At 34.8% G+C, this 24,629-nt stretch overlaps 1 protein-coding gene across 1 annotated transcript in view; it reads right to left on the bottom strand.

Annotated features, from left to right (window-relative positions):
* Window positions 1-691: 691 nt before the first annotated feature.
* LOC114251560 (uncharacterized) overlaps window positions 692-24,629 on the bottom strand; it is a 53,227-nt gene continuing 29,289 nt past the window's right edge. Inside the window, exons 2-4 of the mRNA XM_089736787.1 lie at window positions 11,514-11,572; window positions 3,965-4,165; window positions 692-2,560 (exon numbers count right to left, since the gene is read on the bottom strand). Coding sequence (XP_089592913.1) covers window positions 2,369-2,560; window positions 3,965-4,165; window positions 11,514-11,572 — 452 coding nt within the window. The 3' untranslated portion in view covers window positions 692-2,368. The remainder of the gene's footprint in view (window positions 2,561-3,964; window positions 4,166-11,513; window positions 11,573-24,629) is intronic.

Genomic DNA, 24,629 nt, shown 5'->3' with positions numbered 1-24,629 from the left:
CTTCAACAACACGATGCAACCAAAATCACACAAAAGCGGCGAATAAAAATACAAAGCTGGATCCGAAATCTAAAATAATAATAGGTTAGAAAATAAGTAATATACTTTCAGATTTACCGCACGCACACATATTTACGAATAACTCAGCAACCAAAACATCAAACAAGTTCATCTAGTGTCAAACAGACAGCGGCAGCCTGACTTTGACATTAAACAATGACCATAGACTACAGAACTCTATGGGTTTGATGCTAGCTTGATCAAATTTTCATCATTATTACCTCACTCGAGGACAGTTGAGGAATATTGTAATGGTCGACTAAAAATACCAAACTCAAGTAAGTTTGGAGGGAAGTCTCGAGCATCATCGGATAAGTTAAGAGTGGAGGACTATTTTACGAAACGTCTAAAGATACGGGCATTAGTCTTATTAATCTCAAGGAATGCTTTTATTATTAATATTCATCATATAATTACATTATGACTTGTTGACTAATAGGTATATTATTAAATTATGTTTTGTTTTCTTAATTTTTTTTAACTTTATTATACTGCATCATTTTACTTTGTAAAAAAGTTTTGTTTGTATTGACTGAATGGTTAAAAATTGTTTAACTGAACGTAGGAGAGACGTGATGTACCTATGTATTTTTAACGAATAGTTTTATTTCATGCGAATAAAAAACATGAATAATTAGTAATAAAATATAATTATCAGTTCATGTTGAGTATCAAAAACAGCTTTACAGTAAGGTTGTTATCAATTATTTACAATATCCAATTACATAATCGAAATCCTTTATAATTAAAGCTAAAATTATTTTAATTTACAAACATTCTTCTTTCGTTACATACAGATTACCTCAGGCACTATGCATTATAATTTCAAAGACCGTGATCATGAAGAGGTTCTACATATTATTATGGTATTGGTCTCATCATGATATGCGTTAAAAAAGACAACGTTTCATCGGATACAGAAATTTAAATAAAAGGAAAAATTAGATTTCTATAGTGATCACACAATCAAATTGTGATATTGTTGTTTTAAAAAAATGATTTGTTCAATAAATCATACACAATAATCAAGGCACACTCGTTTATGAAAACAAAGATCATATTATCTGTACATCAATATCTACTGTTTAATTTCATTACGTATTTGTATACCTATGTAATATTTTTTTCAAAAATATATACGAATTCTTGATTTTAACACGTTGACTGCCATGTAGGTCGCCGGTGCCCTACGTGGCGCACTGAAGTAATTATGTCGATTTTGAAGTGAAACTTCTTTAGAATCGTTGTGATTTCAAACTCGATGAAACGAAAAAATAAGTCCATAGAGACGCCGTGTTAAGTCGTCGTGGCCTAAAGGATAAGACGTCCGGTGCATTCGTATGTAGCGATGCACCGGTGTTCGAATCCCGCAGGCGGGTACCAATTTTTCTAATGAAATACCTACTCAACAAATGTTCACGATTGACTTCCACGGTGAAGGAATAACATCGTGTAATAAAAACCAAACCCGCAAAATTGTAATTTGCGTAATCACTGGTGGTAGGATCTCTTGTGAGTCCGCACGGGTAGGTACCACCACCCCGCCTATTTCCGCCGTGAAGCAGTAATGCGTTTCGGTTCGAAGGGTGGGGTAGCCGTTGTAACTATACTGAGATCTTAGAACTTATATCTCGAGGTGGGTGGCGCATTTACGTTGTAGATGTCTATGGGCTCCAGTAACCACTTAACACCAGGTGGGCTGTGAGCTCGTCCATCCATCTAAGCAATAAAATAAAAATAAAAAAAATCGCAAACACATAAATGTATAGAATTCAGCCGGCGAGAGAATGAGATAGAACACATTACACGTTCTCGGTCTCCTCTTTGTGCGACTCTTCGTAGCACTATCGTCTGCTAAACATTGTCCATATGTACGCTCCTGTGTAGTGGGATAGTCAGTATATCTATATTTATATCTTATCTATAAGTTTCACTTCTACCGTGTGTGACTTGCACACACACACACATACACCCCTTTTTTTGTTACTGAACGTCTGGATGGCCTAACTTTACCTTCTTTTGTTTTTAATGTATGTTTTAATCTTTTAGGTCTCTTCAGAAAATTATAAATTAATATTATTACTTCAGTGCGTGCAGCTCACCTAGGGCACCAGTGACATATAGCAGTGAAAGTGTTAATAAAATACCTATAGTCAAATGATTTGGAAGGTAAATGAATGATTTATTATGTTTTCTACAATTCCCAATCATTAATTATAGTTATTAATTTTTCATTTGAACAGTCAATTAAATGCCGCATTGTAGCAAATAACTTGGCATGCATCTACACCGAAAATATGCTATAGTCTTAATTCAAGCAACACATTTTTTTCCAAACACTCTTTTTGCCTTGTATTACTGGCAGCCCGGCTAAAATCGCGGCGTCAAACGCATCTTTCAACTGTCTTCTTGTCTTTGACGATGTTTCGATGTATACTGCATTTATCCTTGCAGCTAGTACTTTAGCCTCTGCTTCTGTTACCACATGCTCTCCTCGGTTCTGTAAGAAAGAAAGAATTGTTACTTTTTTTATGATAGCGAAAGGTGTGTATCGGCACTGACGTTCTGATGTCCATAGTTTCTGATAGGCAACCATTACCAGGCAGTGAGTGTATCTGAACAGTAATACAAAAATGAAAAAAAAAAACAGTTTATTTAAGAATGAAATATCCAAAAAGTCAGATATTTTTGAGACTTAGGCAAATAACAAGACCTAATGACGTAAATTTCCTGTATTCCTACGTCACGATGACGAATGAATGTCTCAAATATTAAGTTGAGGATATTATCTGTGGAAAAACGAATGACTCCATAATAATGCGGTATCGATAAGCAACTATTCTTTGGAATCCCATTATGACTTATGTTTAATTGTTTAAGATATCTTTAAATATATTAGTGATTATCTTTACCATCCGGTGGTTTTTTTCTCTATCAAACAAATTCAACTTAACATTGTCACGACCGAGTAGTAATACCAATTGTTACTGGAGTGTAGTTACCAGACCCAATGTTCAAAGTTGTATGCTACCAAAATGATATTCAATGTTAACGTATCAAATTCGCGCTTGAAATGCGGAAGAAACATTTGATGCACGATAGCACCAATTCTGAAGGTGTTCGTTCTAAAATTCTATTGTTATTATTATTATGTACAATAAAAGCTCCTTATTCGCGCTTCCTTCATTCAGGTTTTCGCTATCCGCGGATTAAAAATAATGCGTTCCAATTCCTATATTCGCGGATCTAATCGGTACATACACACTAATGGAGAGGATTCCAATTTGTAGGTATCCAACCGAATATCCTTTGCAAAGGCCGTCACGTCCTTACGGACCCCGGTAACCCTACTCGTCGAACTCGACGAAGAGGTCGACATGCAACCTAACCCACGCATCAGCCCGCTGAGTTTCTCGCCGGATCTTCTCAGCGGGTCGCGATTCCGATCCGGTAGTAGATTCATTCGCGAAGCAATTGCTCTTGAGTTGTTAGGTCTCCTTCAGAGGCACTCGGGCAGCTGTTAGGAAATCCCACCCCTCCTGGCTGAGCCTTTGCTCGCCCACCTCTCCTGGTGAAACTGGAAAGGCCTTCGGGCAACCAGTAATCTCTCAATCATAAAAAAAAAAAACCTTTGCAAAGACGCTTTTCTATATTCACGGAACAAATACCTCGCGAATAAAGAGATTTTACTGTAGTCAGAATTAACGTCATTTTCCGTACCGACGGTATATTTTTTATTTCTATCTACTATAAGCTTCCGTGCCTCACTCGGAACCTGGAATATACTTAGTAGCGTATTTCACAGACTAGAACTGAACGTAGTATGAATTATTCGAATATTCAACAATTTCGTCACAAATATCGTAAATAAATTCAAATTAATAGTCAAATCAAATTTATTTACCCTCAAAGTTTGTACGACTCGGGAATCCTGTACAAGATCGCTCTGCGTACCGACGAGTATTAACGGCGCGTTCACATTAGCCACCGCCTTCGTCCACCGTTCGGCGACAGATCGGAACGTTTCCGGCCGCACTAAGGAGAAGCACAGCATCAGCACGTCTGTACCCGGGTAGCACAGTTCTCGGAGTTCAGACATCGAGTCCTGAAAAAAGAGAATTTTCTAGAGTTACAACTTTGTTCAATTAATTTTAAATGTATCGTAACATAAATAATAGCTACATGATGCCATGCGATGACTATAGCGATGTAATTTTATTATGACATTTCGATATTTCAATATTACTAACATTTAAGTGTAGTCTTAAGTAATGTGGATTTATAGTCGTTGAGCTATGGTAACATTCTAATAGAATTCATAACAATTAATAACATATTACATACTTCATAAATGATGAATTCTCTATTTGTGGCGCATTATTTTATTTTAAAGTCAGTTCGATTTTTCCCTCGTTAATTTATTTCTGTTCGTTAGTTTATTTAATTCGTTTCATATAATTTTTCATAATATAACAGAATGAAAAAAGAAAATACATTTATATGTCTATTTTCTTTTTTAGAAAATACATTTATATGTATTTTACCGGTTTATAGTTACCGGGCTATAAATTATTTAAAAAAAAAACCAATGAGATGCAATCTTCTCTGTGTAGAGAGTAATTATATTATTTAGCATTTAATTTTATTAGGAGTAAAAATAAGTTTTCGACGTTTTTTATCGAAAAAATAATATTTACTATGAAAGAACGGTAATTTAAATTTAATCGAAGTATTTTCCATCACTAGCAACTACTTTTCCCATCTCTCAGGCAGTGTTCGAATTCCACGTCTGAAGAACTTCTCGTCTTTTGAGGCTATCCACGAATCAACCCAATTTTTTGTATCTTCATATGATGTAAACCGCTGCTCCGACAGAGCATGTGCCATTGACCGGAACAGATGATAGTAAAACGGCGCAATGTCTGGTGAATACAGCGGGTGAGGTAGTACTTCCCAATTAAGTGTTTTTAAATAATTTTTCACCGGTACCGCTACATGCGGACGAGCATTATCGTGGAGCAGAATAATTTTGTCATGTCTGGAGTAGTATTGAAGGCGTTTTTCCCTCAGAGCTCGACTCAATCTTATCAATTGCGTTCGGTAGAGAGCTCCAGTGATTGTTTCGCCTGGATTAAGCAACTCGTAATACACCACACCCAGATGAGCCCACCAAATACACAGCATGAGTTTTTTTCCATGAATACTATTCGGTTTTGCTGTGGATGTTGACGCGTGGCCAGGTAGTCCCCATGATTTTCTTCTTTTTGGATTATCATAATGTATCCACTTTTCATCACCAGTGACGATTCAATGTAAAAAACTTTTTTTTGTGTGCCTAGCTTTTCACTCATTCAGCAGCATTTCACTCATGCATAATCGGCGTTCAACATCTCTCGGTTTTAATTCGTATGGAACCCAATTATCTTGTTTATGAATCATCCCTAACGATTTTAAACGATGTGAGACTGCTTGCTGAGTGACAAGTGAAGTAAGTGCAAGTTCCTTTAGTATGTGTCAGAGACGAATCTTCCTCCAATAATTTCGTCAATTCTGCATCCTCATAAATTTTTGGCCTTCCCCACCGCGATCTTTGTCTTTGCGTCAAAATTACCGTTTTTGAACTTTTGAAACCACTCACGACATGTTCTTTCACTCAAGGCAGCCTCATTATATGGTTCTACTCGAGCAATCGATGCGCCTCGGCTGCAGATTTTTTTTAATTAAAAAAGTAAATTAAAAGTTCCTGCAAATTACGCTTATTTGGCTCAAATTTTGACATTTTTGGATAAAAAAAAATATGATGCTAATACGGAGTTAAAAATATGATAGGGTTAAGTTGTTCTTAAATGATCAACTTAATTTTCAAGCCGATTATCATCTGTGAATTCGAACGTAAACCTCGTGCCACGCCATCTTTCTCAAAACGGCGGAAACTTATTTGTTCACCTTAGAAGTAGACCGCTTCGTCTACTCATTTATTAAAGGTAACATTGTTAGTCCCCAAATGAACCGGAGCATACAAATTATAATAAATAAAAGTAATGTTTTATATAACCGACCTCATAAAGCACGATCAATAAACGGCCTAAAGAAAGTAGTTCACACGTCCAAAGCGACTGTGAGGGCCTATGAACCAGTGAATGTTTATTTTCTAGTGATCAATCAAACGGTAGTTTACGCAATGTTTGGTTAAAGAGTTAAAAACGAATCGAAAACGAGCGCTAACAAAACGCTGGTCACGAGTGAAAGCGACCATCGCAACCAATCTGGAACTACTGTCATTGTCATTGTAACAACGCTATTAAAATTTTCAACTGAATAAAAAAATAGTATGTAGTTTGAATTCAAAAATAGAACTCATGTATCGTTAAATTGAAGACATAATTTCTTCATGGACCTTATAATGACACGGTTTGATACATCATAAAAGCTAAAATAAAACTTAGTTTTATTTTTTATGTCCGAAATTTAATGGTAATGTGTATATATTAGTACTTACTAGTATTACGAGTTACTACTCGTAATAGTACTATAAAACTAGAACTATTCCTTTTTAATATTTGCCATATAAAATTTGTCAAATTTATATGTTTGACATATTAGTTTAATATAATGCCCCTATAACTTTAGGTGTGTACGTGTGCTTGTATGTAAAGGAATCTTTAGATCTCATTTTCATTGACTAGAAGATGTCCGATTACCTTGAAAATTTGCATGTGTATCAGGGACTGATGATGGCGTTACAATACAAATTTACTCAAATAGCCTGATCAGTAGCAACGGGATAAAAAAATGTTGGTTTGATTTGATATTTGGACGTTTTTTAGATTTTAAATTTTATCTGTAGAACAAATGGCATAAGCCAGTAGGTAAAGTACGCCATGAAGATTAGTAAAAGGAAAGAAATTGAATCACTTTTAAAGTGATCAATGTTACAATTACAAGATAGTATACCCCAAATTGATAAACATTTCGTAATACAAAATGCCGTCGCTTGAGCCTGAAGCCGTATTCATTACATCACCACTTGATGGTGCAGAGATAGGCCTTTTAACAGGAAGCTACGACAAAAGATCAATTTGTTACAGTACACTGTGACCTCGGCTCGATGGTTTCAAATTGACCGTCGCACAATAGATGTTTAATTGTTACTATATAATATGGAAATGGCAGTAATTGTACATAATGCTAAAAATGACAACGTTTTTCTGACCATAGATAATATTTCAGATGCACTGCATACTAGCGCCTTTGCGGATTAGCAAGAAACAAATTTACGAGGGAAAATTCGTTACTGACAGATTACATTTATGCGCATGCCGGGAACACACAAACGACAAAATAACATATTTTTCAAAGCATGTCGCTGTTTAGATTGCTTGGCGTCTATCGTAAATTCTTGCTGCCGTACCGTGTACCGACAAACTTACAAGAGTGGTAGTAAAATCAACAAATCTTAATGCGGTAAACCCGTAATCTGTATTGATTGATTATAATTTACTGCTTTCACCAGGCTCACGTCTCGCCGAATATTTTTAGCAATAAAATCGTATTGCTATATCATATAAACATATATTTGAAGTCGTCGTGGCCTAACGGATAAGACGTCCCGTGCATTCGTGTTGAGCGACGCACCGGTGTTCGAATCCCGCAGGCGGGTACCAATTTTTCTAATGAAATACGTACTCAACAAATGTTCACGATTGATTTCCACGGTGAAGGAATAACATCGTGTAAAAAAATGAAACCCGCAAAATTATAATTTGCGTAATTACTGGTGGTAGGACCTATTGTGAGTCCGCGCGGGTGGGTACCACCACCCTGCCTATTTCTGCCGTGAAGCAGTAATGCTTTTCAGTTTGAAGGGTGGGGCAGCCGTTGTAACTATACTTGAGACCTTAGAACTTATATCTCAAGGTGGGTGGCGCATTTACGTTGTGGATGTCTATGGGCTCCAGTAACCACTTAACACCAGGTGGGCTGTGAGCTCGTCCACCCATCTAAGCAATAAAAAAAAACAAGTTACGCTGATTCTGATTGTTTGAAAGCGCCTTTGTATATGTCACCCGTCTATCTTAAGAGCTGGGTAAACATTTACCAGATAATTCGACCCTTGTGAAATGTTGTCACTCCCCAATACGTAAACTGTAATCGCTTCGTTCAATACAACAAACTTTTTGATGTTATTTAACGCCTTATTAGCGATAATAGATCTGTTATCGTAATTTTGTTACTTTTAATCTACATATACCTACATATCTATATAAATAAGAAAAAAAACAAAAATATTTAATACCATTTTGTAACACATCTGTGAATCGATTGTCCGTTTTATTTATTTAATGACAATAAAAAACAAAAGAGAAATTGTAATAAATAAGTTGAATATAAATATTGTGGTTTTAGTGATCACGGAAGTGTTTCGATTTTTGAAGGTTCTAGTAATATCACCGTTACGTAATAAAGAAGAGCAATTAATTGCAATGTAAAAGTTACCATCAAAGCGTGTATGAGATGTGAATATAATTAATATGAAAGTGAAAATTGTTGACGTCCGTGGTAAACTTTATAATGCAGTGAAACTGTAGTGAAACTTCAAACGCTTCATTGAATATTTTATTATTGAAAACGTGTGGATTATGAATAGTGCGTATTTTAAAAAAAAGATTTTAATTTCGTCTCTACAGGCCAATTAAGTGACTTGAAGTTCATCTACCTTGAGACAAGAAGTCGTCAAAAGTTATCATCATGTCTCAAGGTGGTTGGCGACATCCACTCTACTTTAGGTGGGTCATTAGCCAATTTACCAACAATACGCAACAAGAAGGGGCTTTTTTCCTGCGGCGTATCACGCAAAATATTTTTTATAACATAACATAAACTGTAACGTGTATGTGTGAGTTAAATCAATGCAATACTAAATCTCGAACTACAAAAAGTTGAAATACAATATTTAATTTTGATTCTCAGTGTTTAATCACATCCGAGCAGGTAGAGAAACTGTGCGAAAGGTACGTGTTAGGTACAATGCTAGCAGCGTGAACTGAGCGAGGTAGACGTTGAAAGCATTGTCACGACGCGACGCGATGGTACTCTGGGAGATTCTATTATATTTTATGTACATCGTACCTCAAAATTATTTTAAAGCCACGTGCTTTCAATGCCTACAACACCTGGTTTTTAATATGTACTAAAAATCGTATCACTTCGAAAGGTGAAAGGATATGTGGTTTAAACGACATTTTGCTTAATAAGCGACATTTCTCTTTGTTTTATTAATTATAGGTCCGTTTTATTTTGGTATTAGCATCAACAATTCGATGTTTTTAATTGAATTTCAATTAAGTTAACTCTATTCAAATAGGTGAAGAAGTTTTTTTGTTATGATATTTTTTTCCAAATTGTAACCTTTAAATGGCTGTTGTGTAAAGTTGAAAAAAAATCGCTTAAATCAAATAGAATTTCACACCTCGATTTAATAATTTTTCATTCTTGTAGTATCTATAGAAATAAATAAAACTGCAGTGCTTGTTTGCGACGACAATTTTTTTTCTTTTATTTTCCTACCTATGCTGATAGCCCTGGGAGTCTATTTCAGCTTCGCCCTAACATGTAGTTGAGCTCACGGGGCTCAAACCGGAGTGTTTTAACAAGAGCAGTGCTTCGCAGAATCTACCACCGGATCGGAAACGACCCACTGAGAAGAGCCGGCGAGAAACTCAGTGGGCTGTGTCGGTCGGTTAAAAAGTTACGGTTTTTACTATATCCATATGCTGTACATTCGTGCATATTCATAATTTATCTATTTATCTTTTATCTATTAGATATATATACAAATGAATTGCTGTTCGTTAGTCTCGCTAAAACTCGAGAACGGCTGGACCGATTTGGCTAATTTTGGTCTTGAATTATTTGTGGAAGTCCAGGGAAGGTTTAAAAGGTAAATAAATATGAAAATTTTGTTTTTCCTTTGATGTGTCTCCCGTCGGACGGATTCCTTTTGTTTGTTTTAAGTTTACTTTATACAAAAGTTTAGGTCTTTTATTTATCGATTGAGGCACTATGAATTCTACTGGGTCAGCTAGTTTTGAATAAAAAAACAGTTAATTATTTTTGTCACTCTCTTTTTGTTCCGGCTAATCTCCGAAAAGAATAGACCGATTTTGACGGAGCATTCACTGACAGCTGAATATTATAAGGAGTAACTACATTTAATTAGAAGAAGTATTAGGGTGCTGCACGAAATTAAAACCAAAGATATTGTCAACGATATCCAGTTCGAATAGGGAAGTATTATTGATAATAGACAAAGCTACCGCAAAGCGTGATCGAGTTAGTTAATCTATATGTTTGAAAATCGATGTGTATATGTATGATCCCGAAATACTCAGAAATGGTTTGATCGATTTCAATGAAATTTTCAGGAAGTCTTCGGAATCGTCTAGAGGGTGATCCTGTGAAGTTTGGTAGCGGTCGAATCAAAATCAAATCAACGATCGGCCAGCAAATCGGACCGGATTTGACTAGTATAAAATCAATCGGTTGGTTTAAGTCAATGAGTTGGCTAAAACTGTCCGAGTGCTCTTTGTTGATGATTGTATTATTTTTTATCACTCACATTTTATTTTTTTATCCTACCTACCTACATTACCTTACCTACTTTTTTTTAAGAAATTTTATGACCTGGTAACTAAGACCTTTAAGTCATGTCTTATTTTACTTTATATTCTTAATTTTATGAAAAATGATAATATGGAGTGAAATTATATGAAGATGATTAATTTGAGACATTAATCAACTGGGATGAAATTTAATGAAATGAAATGATATGGGATGAAATATAATCGCAGTAAAATGGTGGTCATTTACTGAGATTTTTTCAGTGGACTTTTTGGAGGAACCCGAGAAGTTACGTCCAGCAGCTTTGTTTCATTTTCCCACATTTGTGCACTTTCACAGATATTAAACAGTTAATAAACCACCATTATTACACATTTAAACCTGAAGAAACACTAAATAGACAAAATAAACAAATAACACAACTTCACTCCTCGCGTTCCCGCCAAAAAGTCACCTTACCTACCTACCTTATTTACCTACCTACCTACATTTTATTTTACTCACAGTTTATTTTTTATGCTACCTATTCGCCTAAGGGTCTATTTTAGCTAATTTAATTTTTAATAGTTGGCACTTTGCTTACCACAACCTACTGTTATTCTAATTCCTAGTGTGAAAACGAATGATTTCTGTTTTATAGCAGTTGGATAACAATATATCGAATTGTTTAGACATTAAGAGGTTGCCTTTTATCAACACAATAGTACCGATTCTGTGAAAGTAAACTAAAAGCATACGAAAGACGCACTCAAATTGTCTCAGTCTTAAGAAATATCCAACAGGTATTAATCGTTCGTGTCGAAACAACAGAACAATGATGTTTTGATTCTCACCTGTCCAGCAGTATCACAGATTTCCACGCACACAGGCCGGTCATCCACGTCGACCACAACTGAAAATAATTATAAAACTCATTAAAAAGACGTTTAAAAAGTGAACGCACGGATGCTGGTTACGAATTTGTGATTGCGAGACCTTAATTTCAACTTTGAATGATCCGCATTATGTGTACTTTAATTGTTTACTTAATGTTTTTTTTTTTGCGTGTTATTTTTATAAAATATTTTTTTTTCAAGACGGAATTGTATTATGTTATGAAATCGTGTTATGCTGCATGCGAGAATTATTGTCATCATCAATCCATAGACGTCCATTCAAATTAGTTTTTGAGAAAAATAAACGAATATAATTATGAAGTATGTGAAACGTGAAACTTTATAATTTATTCAATAACATATTGATAGATGTCAATAACATGCTATTTTTACTAATAAACCACAACAAAGGAAATAAATGGATTCGATTAATATTAAATAATGTTTCCAAGAAAACATCTACATTAATGGTACCTATTAATACGAAATTTTGTCTATTACATTACGAGTATTACGTTTAAACCACAGTTTTTGAAGTAATTCGGTATAGAAATAGTTTGAGCCCTAAAAATAATATAGACTACTTTTCTTCCAAACCATTCTACCTTCACAAGTCTCCATCCACGCCGTTTGAAGTGTAATTCATTGTCATAGACAATATAATATGCGGGTAAAGACTTTGTTGATGACATTTCCAAAATGTCTAGCAAATTTTTCATAAAGTTTTAATTTTGTTCCGTGTTTCACGCTTTGCTTTTGCCTCTCTGAGATTATTGAATTAAGCAAATTGAATTTAATGCTACTCGAAATAAAGATGCATGTGCGGTTGGTTAGATTTGTTGGAGCGTGTTACACGATATTTTGTTCCCTCGCTCCGGATATGCGCGGTAAACACGGTAACTAACATCCTGGCTTTTGTTTTAAAACCTGTGTTACCTGGTTACTTTTGTACGCAGGCCTTAAGCGAGTCTGGTGCTAATATTCATGATTGTGTTGTAGGATATGTCGGGTTAGCAAGTTGACTAAAGTAACTTTCTGAAATTTGCTATTCACATGAACAAGTATTAAGATGTTCGCATATAATGTAGTTCTCATAAACGTAAGAATGCTGAAAGTATTTTCTATGGTAGAAACACGCATACTCATGGAGAGATATTTTGGCTGTTTTTAAAGAGAGCGTTAAAACAATCCTTATATTTTTGTTTTCATTTTGAAATTGAAAGTTATTTATCACCGCTTGTTGACCATAAATGCATATGATACGCTGCTATTCAATTGTATAATTGACTAGGCCATTGTAGGTAAAAAAACAACAGAAAATCGAGAGTGATTCACACAATGCTTACATGTTATTCTTAGTCATGATAGTCATTGGAATCATCATGGCCGGGGTAGTTGTCAAACTATAGCGTAATGATAACTATAGTGATTTATTTATAACTATGGCAATAACAGGAATTAAATTTACATTTAGATTATTTTCGGAAATCCGTTGATGGTCAATTTCTTAAACGACTTCAATAAAAAAAATGAAAAGATTTTCAATTCGGCTATTTTTTATTATTATTTTTTTTTTTTTTTTTTTTTTTTCTTCTTTTGGCAATAGCGTTTACTTTTTGCCAATGACGTAAATTAAAAGATTGGGAAACCAAGTTAAAATAGGATATGAAACATGAGAAACGATCAGATAAGTAGGAAGAAGTTTGAAACGGACAATAAAAATTTCATAAATATACATACATATATAAACTTACAAATCAAATATTTAAACTTTAATATGGTTCTGAAGGATGAAAGATGACAATATTTTATAAAATATACATGGATACATAATTATACAGGATATACAGGTAGGAAAAGGAACATTAAGAGATATTAGATCATTCAGAAATGAGGAGCGGTCGTATAGAGGACATGAAAAGAAAATGTGATCTAGATCACATTTATCTGATTCACATTCACATATGTCAGTAGATACAATGCCTAATCTATTAAGATGAACAGGAGTGCAAACATGACCCAAACGCATTCTTATGATAGAAGAACATACTAGCTTATTGCATTTGACACGGAAAAACCACGGCTTTAATGAAATAATTGGCTGAAGGTTAAAATATCTCCTGCCTTTTGATTGACCAGTTTCAGTCCAGAGTCTATTCCAGCGATCCTGAAGGTGAACTACAGGAAGAGCGCCTAGATCCTGGCAATAAACTTTATAAGGGAAAATGTCGCCATCTTCCACGGCTTCATTAGCTAGTTGGTCTGCTTTTATATTACCAGCAATGTCACTATGGCTAGGGATCCATACAAAGAGCACAGAAAGACCAAAATGATTGCATTTATTTAATAGATTTCTTATTTCTATGACAACAGAAGAAATATTTTTTAATTTAAATGGGAACCTATTGAGAGACTGTAAGGCACTTTTTGAATCAGAGAAAATTATTGTTTTTGGAAGTTTAAATAGAATAATATATTCAATAGCCTTAAAAATACCGTAACATTCCCCAGTAAACACCGATGTTTCCGGAGGAAGTTTGATTTTCTGTGATATTTTAAATTGAGCATGATAGACACCTACACCAACAGGATCAGAAGAAGAGTGTTTAGACGCGTCCGTGAAAATATGATGGTAATCAACCCAAACAGTATTTTTAAGAAGATTAAATGAAAATTTTGTACAAATATCGTGCTTGTTTAAATCAAAGTTAAAATGGATTTCTGGAAGAGACATTAATGCTTCAAAGCTAGTATTGAAAAGAGGGTAATTAATGGATCGATGAATAGGAGCTTTTATGTTAATAAATTTCTTAAAACTATTGATTAAACAAGGTGGTTTTTTATGTCTCCAATATGCAGATGTATCTATACAATGAGAAAGTTGCTGAAGTTTGTTATAAAGAGAGTGGTTAAGAAACTGAAAAGATCGGAATATAAATTTGTCTGCTAAATATTGACGACGTAGATGTAGTGGAGGATCACCACATTCTACTTGAAGAGCATTGATAGGGCTTGACCGCATAGCACCAGAAACTATTCGTAAAGCTTTGGACTGTATGAGATCTAGTTTTTTAAATGCTTTAACACTCCCAGGCTCCAGCAAGAATGTACCATAATCTAACATACTTCTTATAAGTGCATTATATAACAATTTCATGCAAAAAGGGTGAGCACCCCACCTAACACCTGACAAACATCTTAAAATATTAAGAGCACGTTCACATTTAGTATTTAGGTAATCACAATGTGGGATACCAGTCAGTTTCGAATCTAAGACAATTCCCAAAAACTTAACATTAGCTTTGACTGGAATCTGATTACCCTCATAAAATATAGAGATAGGAGGAGGCGTTCTTGATCTCGTGAATAAAACTATTGTACTTTTTGTAGGTGATAGATCAAGGCCATTTAGGTCCAACCAAGTTTTTAAATTTATCAGCGATTGTGTTATAGACGAACTAGCTTTTTCAATAGATTTATCACAACAGTAAATTAAAAGATCATCAGCATACTGAAGGACATTTACACTATTAAGTGATGATTTTAAATCTTGAGTATAAATATTATATAATATTGGACTAAGTACTGATCCCTGAGGAAGGCCCTTTGAAACAAGTCGAGTAATTGACTTCCCGTCATCTAGTTTCAGGACTATGTATCTTTCGGAAAGCATGTTTATGATAAACTTTGTTAATAGCAGTGGTATATTAAGTTGTAAAAGTTTACTCTTTAAAATACTTATCACTACGTTATCATACGCACAATTTATATCTAAGAACGCAGCTATTACTGATTTATTATTTGAGAATGATAATTGAATATCAGAAACGAATATGCTTAAACTATCAATAGTACTTTTCCCACGTCTGAAACTAAACTGGGATTCACATAATAGACCGTTATGCTCAACAAACCATTCTAAACGATTTTTTATAAGATGTTCTGTAATTTTCATCAAAACAGAAGAAAGTGCGATTGGGCGATAGGCAGAATGGTCTGAAGAGCACCTATCAGGTTTCAGAACGGGAATTATTTCTTGGCGTTTCCACGTGGAGGGGATGTTACCAGATGTCACTATGGAATTTATAAGAGATAAATAATAAAATAAAGCATCATCATTTAAATGAGAAATAAAGGAATAAGGTATACCGTCCAGTCCAGGAGCAGAATCCTTAACATGTGACAATACACCTTTTAATTCAGTGAGAGAAAATATACTGTTTAGACCAAAATAGTTATGATTATTTATATTTTTTACAAGGTAGGGAATTGTTAAGTCTTCGGGAACGAAAGGAGGAGCTAATTTATCTAAAAAGCTATTAACTAAATGAGAAGGTATTGATTTTGGAGATGAATATTTGAATGCAGATCTAAACCTCCTTATATTTTGCCATACAAGAGATGGTTTGACATCAGGTGATATTGAATAGCAGAAGGTTTTCCAGCCATCAAATTTCTTTTTCTTTAGAAATTTTGAAGTTTCTGACATTATCTTTGTAAGAATTTCAAAATTCTCATCAGTAGAACATTCACAGTATGTAACTTCAGCATAATTTCTTCTCTTTACTGCCTGAGTGCATTCATTATCCCACCAAGGAGGAGAAGGAATAAAACCCAAAGAGCTATTTTTATTAAGAAAAATTTCATTGGCAACCTCAATAAATGTTCTTGCCAAAGAATCTGCACACAGAGATTCTGTACCTGGATTAATTTTTGGAAGTGTAATAATTTTGTTTTTTATTAGATCTTTATATAAATCCCAATCAGCATCATTAAGCTTATATTTTAGACGAGGAGAATATGTTTTATGTAATACATTATTGTTGTTATTGCCGGTTGGAAATGATAATAATAATGGGAAGTGATCACTACCAAAAGTAGATCGCAATGGATCCCAAGACAAAGAAGAAGCAAGATTAGGTGTAGAGACTGTTAAATCTGGACAACTTGGGCCCTCGTCAGGATGAGAGCGTCGAGTAGGGCGACCATCATTTAATATACACAAATTCACTGAATCAAATATATCTACTAATGTGTTACCATAGCTATTAGAAGATAAGTAACCCCAGGATTCATGGCGACAGTTAAAATCGCCAAGAATCATAAAAGGCTTTGGAAGAATGTGAATGATATCTTTAATTTCATTCAAGATTGCAGAAGAAGGATGAGGTATATAAATAGATACATAACAGATATTTTCGACTAAAGCAGCAATAATAGAAAAATTATTACTGTGAGAAGGAATAGAGAAGAGAGAAAAAGAAAGGGGGTGTTTCACAAGCATGGCTACTCCGCCATGCCCATCCACACGATCTTCCCTGAGACATGAATAACCACGAATCTTAAATAAAGATCCTGGTTTCAACCATGTCTCTTGAAGAGCACAGATATAAGGTTTATATTTATTTAATAAATAAATAAGATCACTTTTTTTAGGAGTGATGCTTTGACAATTCCATTGAAGAACTTTGTCCATTATTTGGTTTATAAATTTGAGTAATTGCAGAAACTAATAAGGCAGCGTTGGACGGTGTAAATTCATTCGATTGACTAAGAGATTTTATAAGAGAGATAATTAAATTAAGTACTGGGGTTTCCAATGGGTTTTCATTGTCTTTGTCAGTTAATGCACATCCATTGGAGGGTTGGGGAATATTAAAATCCCTTAAAATTTCTTGGTGAGCTGATTTGTCATACCCTTTGCTAAGTGTAGGTGGAGGCTTTGGTTTAACAAAAACAGTTTTTTTATATGAAGTACTACTGTTCATAGCTTTAGATGTAGGATGTTGATGCTGGGTTGGAAAAGTATTAGGAGTGATGTTAGGTGATGAGAGCAATGCATCTGCATAAGAAATTTGAGAGACAAATGGATGTAGTTTTGAAGCTTCTGAATAGGAAATACAGCTCTTAGCCATTGATTCGTTTATAGCTCTTTGTCTTTCATATTCTAAGCATTTTTTATCGGTTGCAATATGGGACCCCTTACATAGACAACAAGATATAAAATCTTCTTGAATGGAGCAGTTATCACCACTATGTCCTTGACCACATCTAAAACATCTTGGTTTAGATCTGCATTGAGATTTGACATGCCCAAACCGACAACAATTGTAGCATTGAATAGTAGGATATATATACAAGTCTACAGTAAGAGCAGTGTAGCACATATAAACACGTTTAGGCAAAATTTGACCATCAAAAGTAAATACTACAGACTCAGTACATTTAAGATGGTTTTGTCCATCAATCATCATCTTCCGTTTTATTCTCCTAATTTTTATGATTGGACCGCACCCAATAGGAACAGAAACATTATCTTTTATTTCCTCTTCGGACCACTCAGCTGGAACTCCTCTTACTATTCCTATTCTGCTCACAGAAAATGATGGAATAAAAGCCTTATATTTTTCACATTCTAAATTTTTGTTTTCAACAAAGTCATTTGCATCTTGATGCTTAGAAAAAGAAATAGATAATCTATTCCGGCCTATCCTTTTTAAACTTCCATTCACAATATTTTTAATAGAATTTCTTTTGAGAAAGCGTCCAAATGTAACTGGATGTAAAGTAATATTATCGTCGGGAGATGAAAATTGTTTTTGAATGTGAACAACATAAGGAGCAGCATCGGATGAGTTATATAACAGCCTTGCAACAGGGGGCTGTGGTTGTGGTGGAGAGTCTGTGTTATTGTTTTGTGTGGTCTCTACTACTATAGAAGAATTATTGCCGGAATCGACTTTGGAAAGTATTTGTTTACTAATTTCTACACATTGGCAATCACTTTCCTTAACATCTTTCTTATCACCACGGTGTTTTCGTCGTCTTTTATTACAGTGCCTGCAGATTCTGGGCAGAGCTGACACTCTTTTACGGCCACTAGATATCTGGGAAACTGAACCATCTGTATCCATGGTACTACCATCGTCATTATTTGAAACTGTCACTACATGACCTATATCGGGGGCTGTCCCCCCAGGATCACCCGGGGGGTCCATCATGTCATGAAGGAAAAGAGAAGAAAATAAAGCTTACCAATAGTATGAAATTTACACAGAATAAATCAAATTTAAACTTTAATACTAACTAACTACTAAAATATATATAAACTACAACTTATCTGATCTAAATATTAAAAAAAGAAACAAAAGAAAAAAAGAAAATTAACATGAAAATCAAAATAAAATGGAAAATTAACAAAAAGCACGTCCGACCGATTTGAGGTTTCCCAATCTACCTTTTTTATTATTTGTGTTAGTTCAGAACTTTTTTTGAAGTGTACATAGATTTTGATGATTTTTTTTTTGCTTCGAAGCTGGTGCTTCTCATGTGACCTCAATTAAAATTTTATCAAGACCTGACCGGTAATTTTTGATCATCCTTTAAAGAAGCATATTTAATTGACTTGTTTACATTTAGATTATATTTTGTCCAAGTCGGATTTCAGTTTTTTGTTAAAATACTTCTTTTGCCATCAAATTAAGAAATGATGGCGTTTAGTGTCAGATAATATCAGTTATAAAAAAAACATCACGCCAGCTTTGTAGTTGTCATTTTAATTAAGCAAATTAATGTTATAGTTACGTACTTAACAGATTACGAACCGTTTACGAGCACTTTGAAAGCGTTGTGCTGTAGCCGCAAAGTTGTTGTGAAACGTATTAAATATCGTAGTACCACTTTAGCTCATGGTTCCGTATGTGTCAAAATTGACGTTGCTTTAAACCACCAGTGGATTTCACAGTTCAAGCTTAAAGTCATAAATGCAATGAGAAGTTCTTCTGATATTGGTACAATTTGGTTGGAAAAAAATGAAATTAATTGACTTTCTTTTTTGTCATATCTCATTTTGCGTATACATAAAATTTATGCCCTTATTATTAACTAGTTTACAAATCTTTGCATCAGGCTTTCCTTGATGCTTCAACGAACATATTTACAAACAAAATACTATTCTGTTTTAGTTTTATTATAGTACTAAAGTGGGCGTCTTTGAATCAGGTACCTTACAGCTAAATACTACATAGCGTTCGTATTTTTTGTATATTTTTAAGACTGCGGCTAAGTTCGAAAGACCTCTATTTATTTAGGAGCTATACAAACCAAACCAAAGTAACCTCTACAATGACTTGCTAGTGTATAGATAATGGTTAATTAATATCACGAATACAATAATTTCTGTTTTTTTTTAAGTGATAACGTCTTTTGCATAATGAAGTCCGGTAATTTCTCTGCCTTTATTACGATCCCACAATAGTTGTGTAGCGACAAAATCGGACTGTAGCTCTTTAGCCATTCAAATCTAATCTCAAAGTTTGAACACCGAGTGCTCAAATCGTAAAAAATGCAAGCGAAGTCTAGATGGGAACAGCAGGATGGAAGCGAATGACCTTCCCTGCAAATTTAATTATTTACGAACGTAGGCCATTTTGATTCTTATCAGCTCGTGTTAACGACGAATGTTGCAGTATACAATAAATCAGTTACAACTCTAGTGCTACGGTGTGAAGGAGCGAAACATTTTGCTCCGCGTAATAGATTAAGGTCAAGTTTCATAATTGGATTTGTACTGAATAGGTTTATTTGCACTTTGTAGTATTTTATATTGAACTAGAACTATTCTTATAATTTGACGAAGCATGTTGCTGATAACTTTATTTCTGTAATCTGACGAAGCATGTTGCGGATAATAACATGTACTTTTAGGTTAGGAATATTGTATTCTTTTTTTTATAATAAATTTTACAATAAACATGTAACAAAAAAAATATTGACAAAAGTTTTGATGTTGCATTTTTTAGCATAGATACATACATACCTTTCACATTAATTTCAACATTTCAACATTAATTACTACAGTAACACGTCATTACGGATCCTCCTGATCCATTAATGATGTTTTTAGGTACCGCAAGCACCAGTCACCGTCCTTACCGAACCCGTCGCTGGCGACGAAGGGCTCGACGAGCGAACTAACCCACAGACAAAGCCCACTGACTTTCTCGCCGGATCTTCTCAATGGGTCGCCTTTTCGATACGGTGGTGGATTTTGGGAAGCACTGCACTTGCTAGGGCCAGTGTTAACAATACACCGGTTTGAGCCCCGTGAGCTCACCTACACGTTAGGGCGAAGCTGATATAACCTCTCAAGGCTATCAGCATAGGTAGGAAAGAAAAAAGTACAGTAATAAAATTAGTTGACAATAAATGCTATTAATATACCAGGTGGGTCGCAGGTGACCTCAGTCCACTAGATTACCTTTTAACGTCAATAGAAATCGGTAATTAGTTAGAAGATACCACTGTCCGATCGACCTCCCATAGATATCACAATTGCTTCCAAACTTTTTCCCATATCTTCGCCTGTATTTTCATCTTGCACTCGTGGTAGGGTGGTCAGGTCAGTGAATCTCGTAAAAAAGGACTAACTTACACTGAGAATGTAAAGCCGTGTTATTTAAGGTCTTCAAACAACATTTAGTAGTAGGAGGGCGTATTGTTATCACGCACGAGTGGGAGTGACCATTCTGCCTGGTTCTATCTCGATTTAATCATGCATTCTACTTTCCAGGGTAAGAGAGCAGTTATATTATTATATTTAAGAACCGTTGCGTTTATGCTATCTAGAGGCCTGGATTATAGCTTAACACCAAATCAGCTTATTAATGGTATATCTATATAGGCTAAGAAAAAACAAAGATAAAATACTTCTATACAAGGTATTATTCTAAGTACATACTAAGTATGTAAATAAGTAAGTAGTAAATGTCTTCAATGAAATTACATTCGTCAAGTCGCGTCAAATTTAATGCACGCCTTAATACTGACTACGTGTCCTTATCTATTCTTAAATGAGTCGAGAATTCGCCAGACTTCAGCTCTGCTCTTCACTGTATATGTTTTACTGGTGGTAGGACCTCTTGTGAGGCCGCACGGTTAGGTACCACCGCCCTGCCTATTTCTGCCGTGAAGCAGTAATGCGTTTCGGCTTGAAGGGTGGGGCAGCCGTTGTAACTATACTTGAGACCTTAGAACTTATCTCAAGGTGGGTGGCGCATTTACATTGTAGATGTCTATGGGCTCCAGTAACCACTTAACACCAGGTTGGCTGTGAGCTCGTCCACCCATCTAAGCAATAAAAATAGATATACATATATATATACAATCTAGCTACTAACTAATACAAATCAATATTCCGTACAACCGTGTCGGATTTCCTTTATACATCATTTAAAGAGAGACGTGCTAAGACGCTAATGAAGTGTGCGCTGGGAACTTATGCATGGCTGAGGAGTGCGAACTGCAAACACAAAGCCATTGAACATATCAGTTCATGACCTATCGCGCCCTACACTATTGTCTTTATTTATAACTTGGCTATATTGAGTACTTCGGGACAAAGACGATGTCCATCTTCACGATCAAGGATTGAAGAAGATATTAATGGATCAATTAATATATCGTCGCTGTCAAACCAAAATTTGCTATGTGCCAAAACTCTATTTTGAAATAACGAGTAAAAATATTTTCGTATAAAATTTTATGTGAAGGTGAATTTTTAAGAACTATATCAAATGAAAGCTATAGATAAATATTAAAGCTATAGACACATAACAGTTTTTTATGCGGTAGATTTTTCTTCTTCTCAGTCGTGTCACTCTTGACAGAGTGGTCGTGATCGTCATGTAGTGTTGGAAGGGGCAGACTTGATGCGTATATAATACGGTAGATAGGGCTGTGAAATATATAAAAAGGTCAAATAGTAAAAATATATATCGGAGATGCATGCACATAGCAGATTTTGGTTTGACAACGACGATATGTACTCTTTAAATCTTAACCCATGCATTTATCCCCAATACTGACGATGAAGGTGAGCAGATAGACCCGTAAATAGGCTATGCGATTGCTATGCGACTTTGGATCCGTAATAAGCAGTAGCCGAAAAATATAAGTTCGTTTATCCGTTCCTTGTGATTAAGAATCAACTTTGTTCTAAACAGGTCCATTTGGGCCCAGCCCATATTCAAGTCATTTTTGTATGATATTGGTTCTTTGATTTTCTCATAAGGACCCCGATAAATAAATAGATTAAGCTGATTCGTATTTTTACACAACGTTTTATGACATTTACTTTGTTGATGTGAACCATCCATCTAATTACTGTTTAGATATAATAAGAGACCGCGCGGGCGCAGTCCGACAAGGTGGTTCGACCAAATCCGCACCACATTAGAGATCCCATTCCACGACGCCCTTCATGCGGCCAATGATCGGAGGCGCTGGCAGGACATTACAAGGAGTAAAATCATGTCGAATTATAATGGTCACGACCCTCAGCAGTGAGGACAGGCGCGAGGAGGAGGAGGTGATAATAAGATAAAAAATATACAAGAATATTTGGTTTAGTAGATTAGAATTTAACAAAGAGATACGGTGTACTTAGATTATAAAGTTGACTATGCAGTATTTATTTTAAACTAAACCATCACAAGGTGTCGCTACGTATTGTTAAAAAAGTAAAATTTTCTCTTTTATGTTATTATCCTCATATTTTATTTTAAGTTTGTCCTCGCCCTCGATAAACTCAACAAGATATCTTAAAAAAGAAGCCGCCGCTGGAATTGGGTCGGCTTACCTTCCCCGGGAAGGTCAGGGAGGCGCCGAACAGACGAGGTTAATTGGGACATGAAACTTTGTCTAATGTCGCTCAATTTACCGAATATTTATTTAGGCGGACCTATGGATCCTTTTAATGATGTCAAATCTATGAATAGCAAAGATGAACGGGGTCGGATCAGTTCGACGTAATTAAAAACAATATCTTAAAACATAAGTAGCATAAAATTAGCACTAAATGCGATTCATCTTAAGTAGTATCATTTGCGTTTTGTGAATATGAAGAAGAAAGAATATGATACAAATTACAATGGCGTTCTTTTCAAAATTTGCCGTGTTTTAATTTTGAAACGGTGAATTGAGTTCACACTAGTTCCTAATTCGTAGATTAATGGATTCTTAACATTGTTTGTAGGTTATGTACGTTTATATGTAACCTCTTCAGAGACGAAGTTTTTAAAGTAGATTAAATAATAATTTCATTCATTCTTTATTGTTCATTTTAAATTGAAAACAAATAAGTAAAAAAGTAACCAACCAAAGTGAATATTCAGTTTAAAAAAAGCCAAACATATTGTATTCATTTAACGTACTTTTAAATATATGAATAATTAAAAAAAAACGTACACAAATGTGCCAATGTGCCTGAAGAGGTTAACTTAATTTGACAAGCAAACAAAAAAAACTGCCTGTGTTCGTCAAAGCGTATTTCATAAGTCGTTTTTTATTTTATATTCATTTACTAGCGACCCGCCCTCGCTTCGCTTCGGAAACATTAAAACAAATTAAAAAAAGTAGCCTATGTTCATCAGGGACAATGTCGGCTTCTAATGGAAAAAGAATTTTTCAAATCGGTCCAGTAGTTTCGGAGCCTATTCGAAACAAACAAACAAACAAATCTTTCCTCTTTATAATATTATAGTATAGATTATTTATAAGTTAGCTTTATTTTACATAATATTTTAATACAACCTCATCTTTTTTATCTTCAGAATGTACATAATAATATGTTTTTAAAAAGCTAATCTAATATACTATTTGGTCAATGGATTTAGAAACATCTTCCTCGAAAAAATTCAAATATATTATATAAACAGTCCATATACAATTAAATACATCAACCTTTTTCTGGGACAGAAGAAGGTTGCTTCTGCTCGATTTGCGGGGAAAAAAATTAAGACACATTAAGTAACTGCAAAAAATATGTCAATAAATTTTAAAATTTCCCCGCCTGAAAGAAGCTGAAATAACCCTATGGGGGCCTATTTCAGCCCTTAGGCTACCAGAGAAATTTCTAGACAAGTACTAATAATCATAACAGTATATATTTTAAGTAGTGTTTTTATAATCTAGTAATCGCTTCAATATTCGGCATTTCGTTGCGAAGAGAACGAACGGCCAGCTTAACGAGTCGACAAACTGGGACAATGTTTACGATGTTCCATGGTTTTTACG

The sequence above is a fragment of the Bombyx mandarina genome, chromosome 22 (assembly GCF_030267445.1).
Source record: "Bombyx mandarina strain Sakado chromosome 22, ASM3026744v2".
In the NCBI taxonomy this organism is placed as follows: Eukaryota; Metazoa; Arthropoda; class Insecta; order Lepidoptera; family Bombycidae; genus Bombyx; species Bombyx mandarina.
The sequence above is the reverse complement of the archived record's forward strand: the minus strand, read 5'-3'. Positions and strand labels throughout refer to the sequence as shown.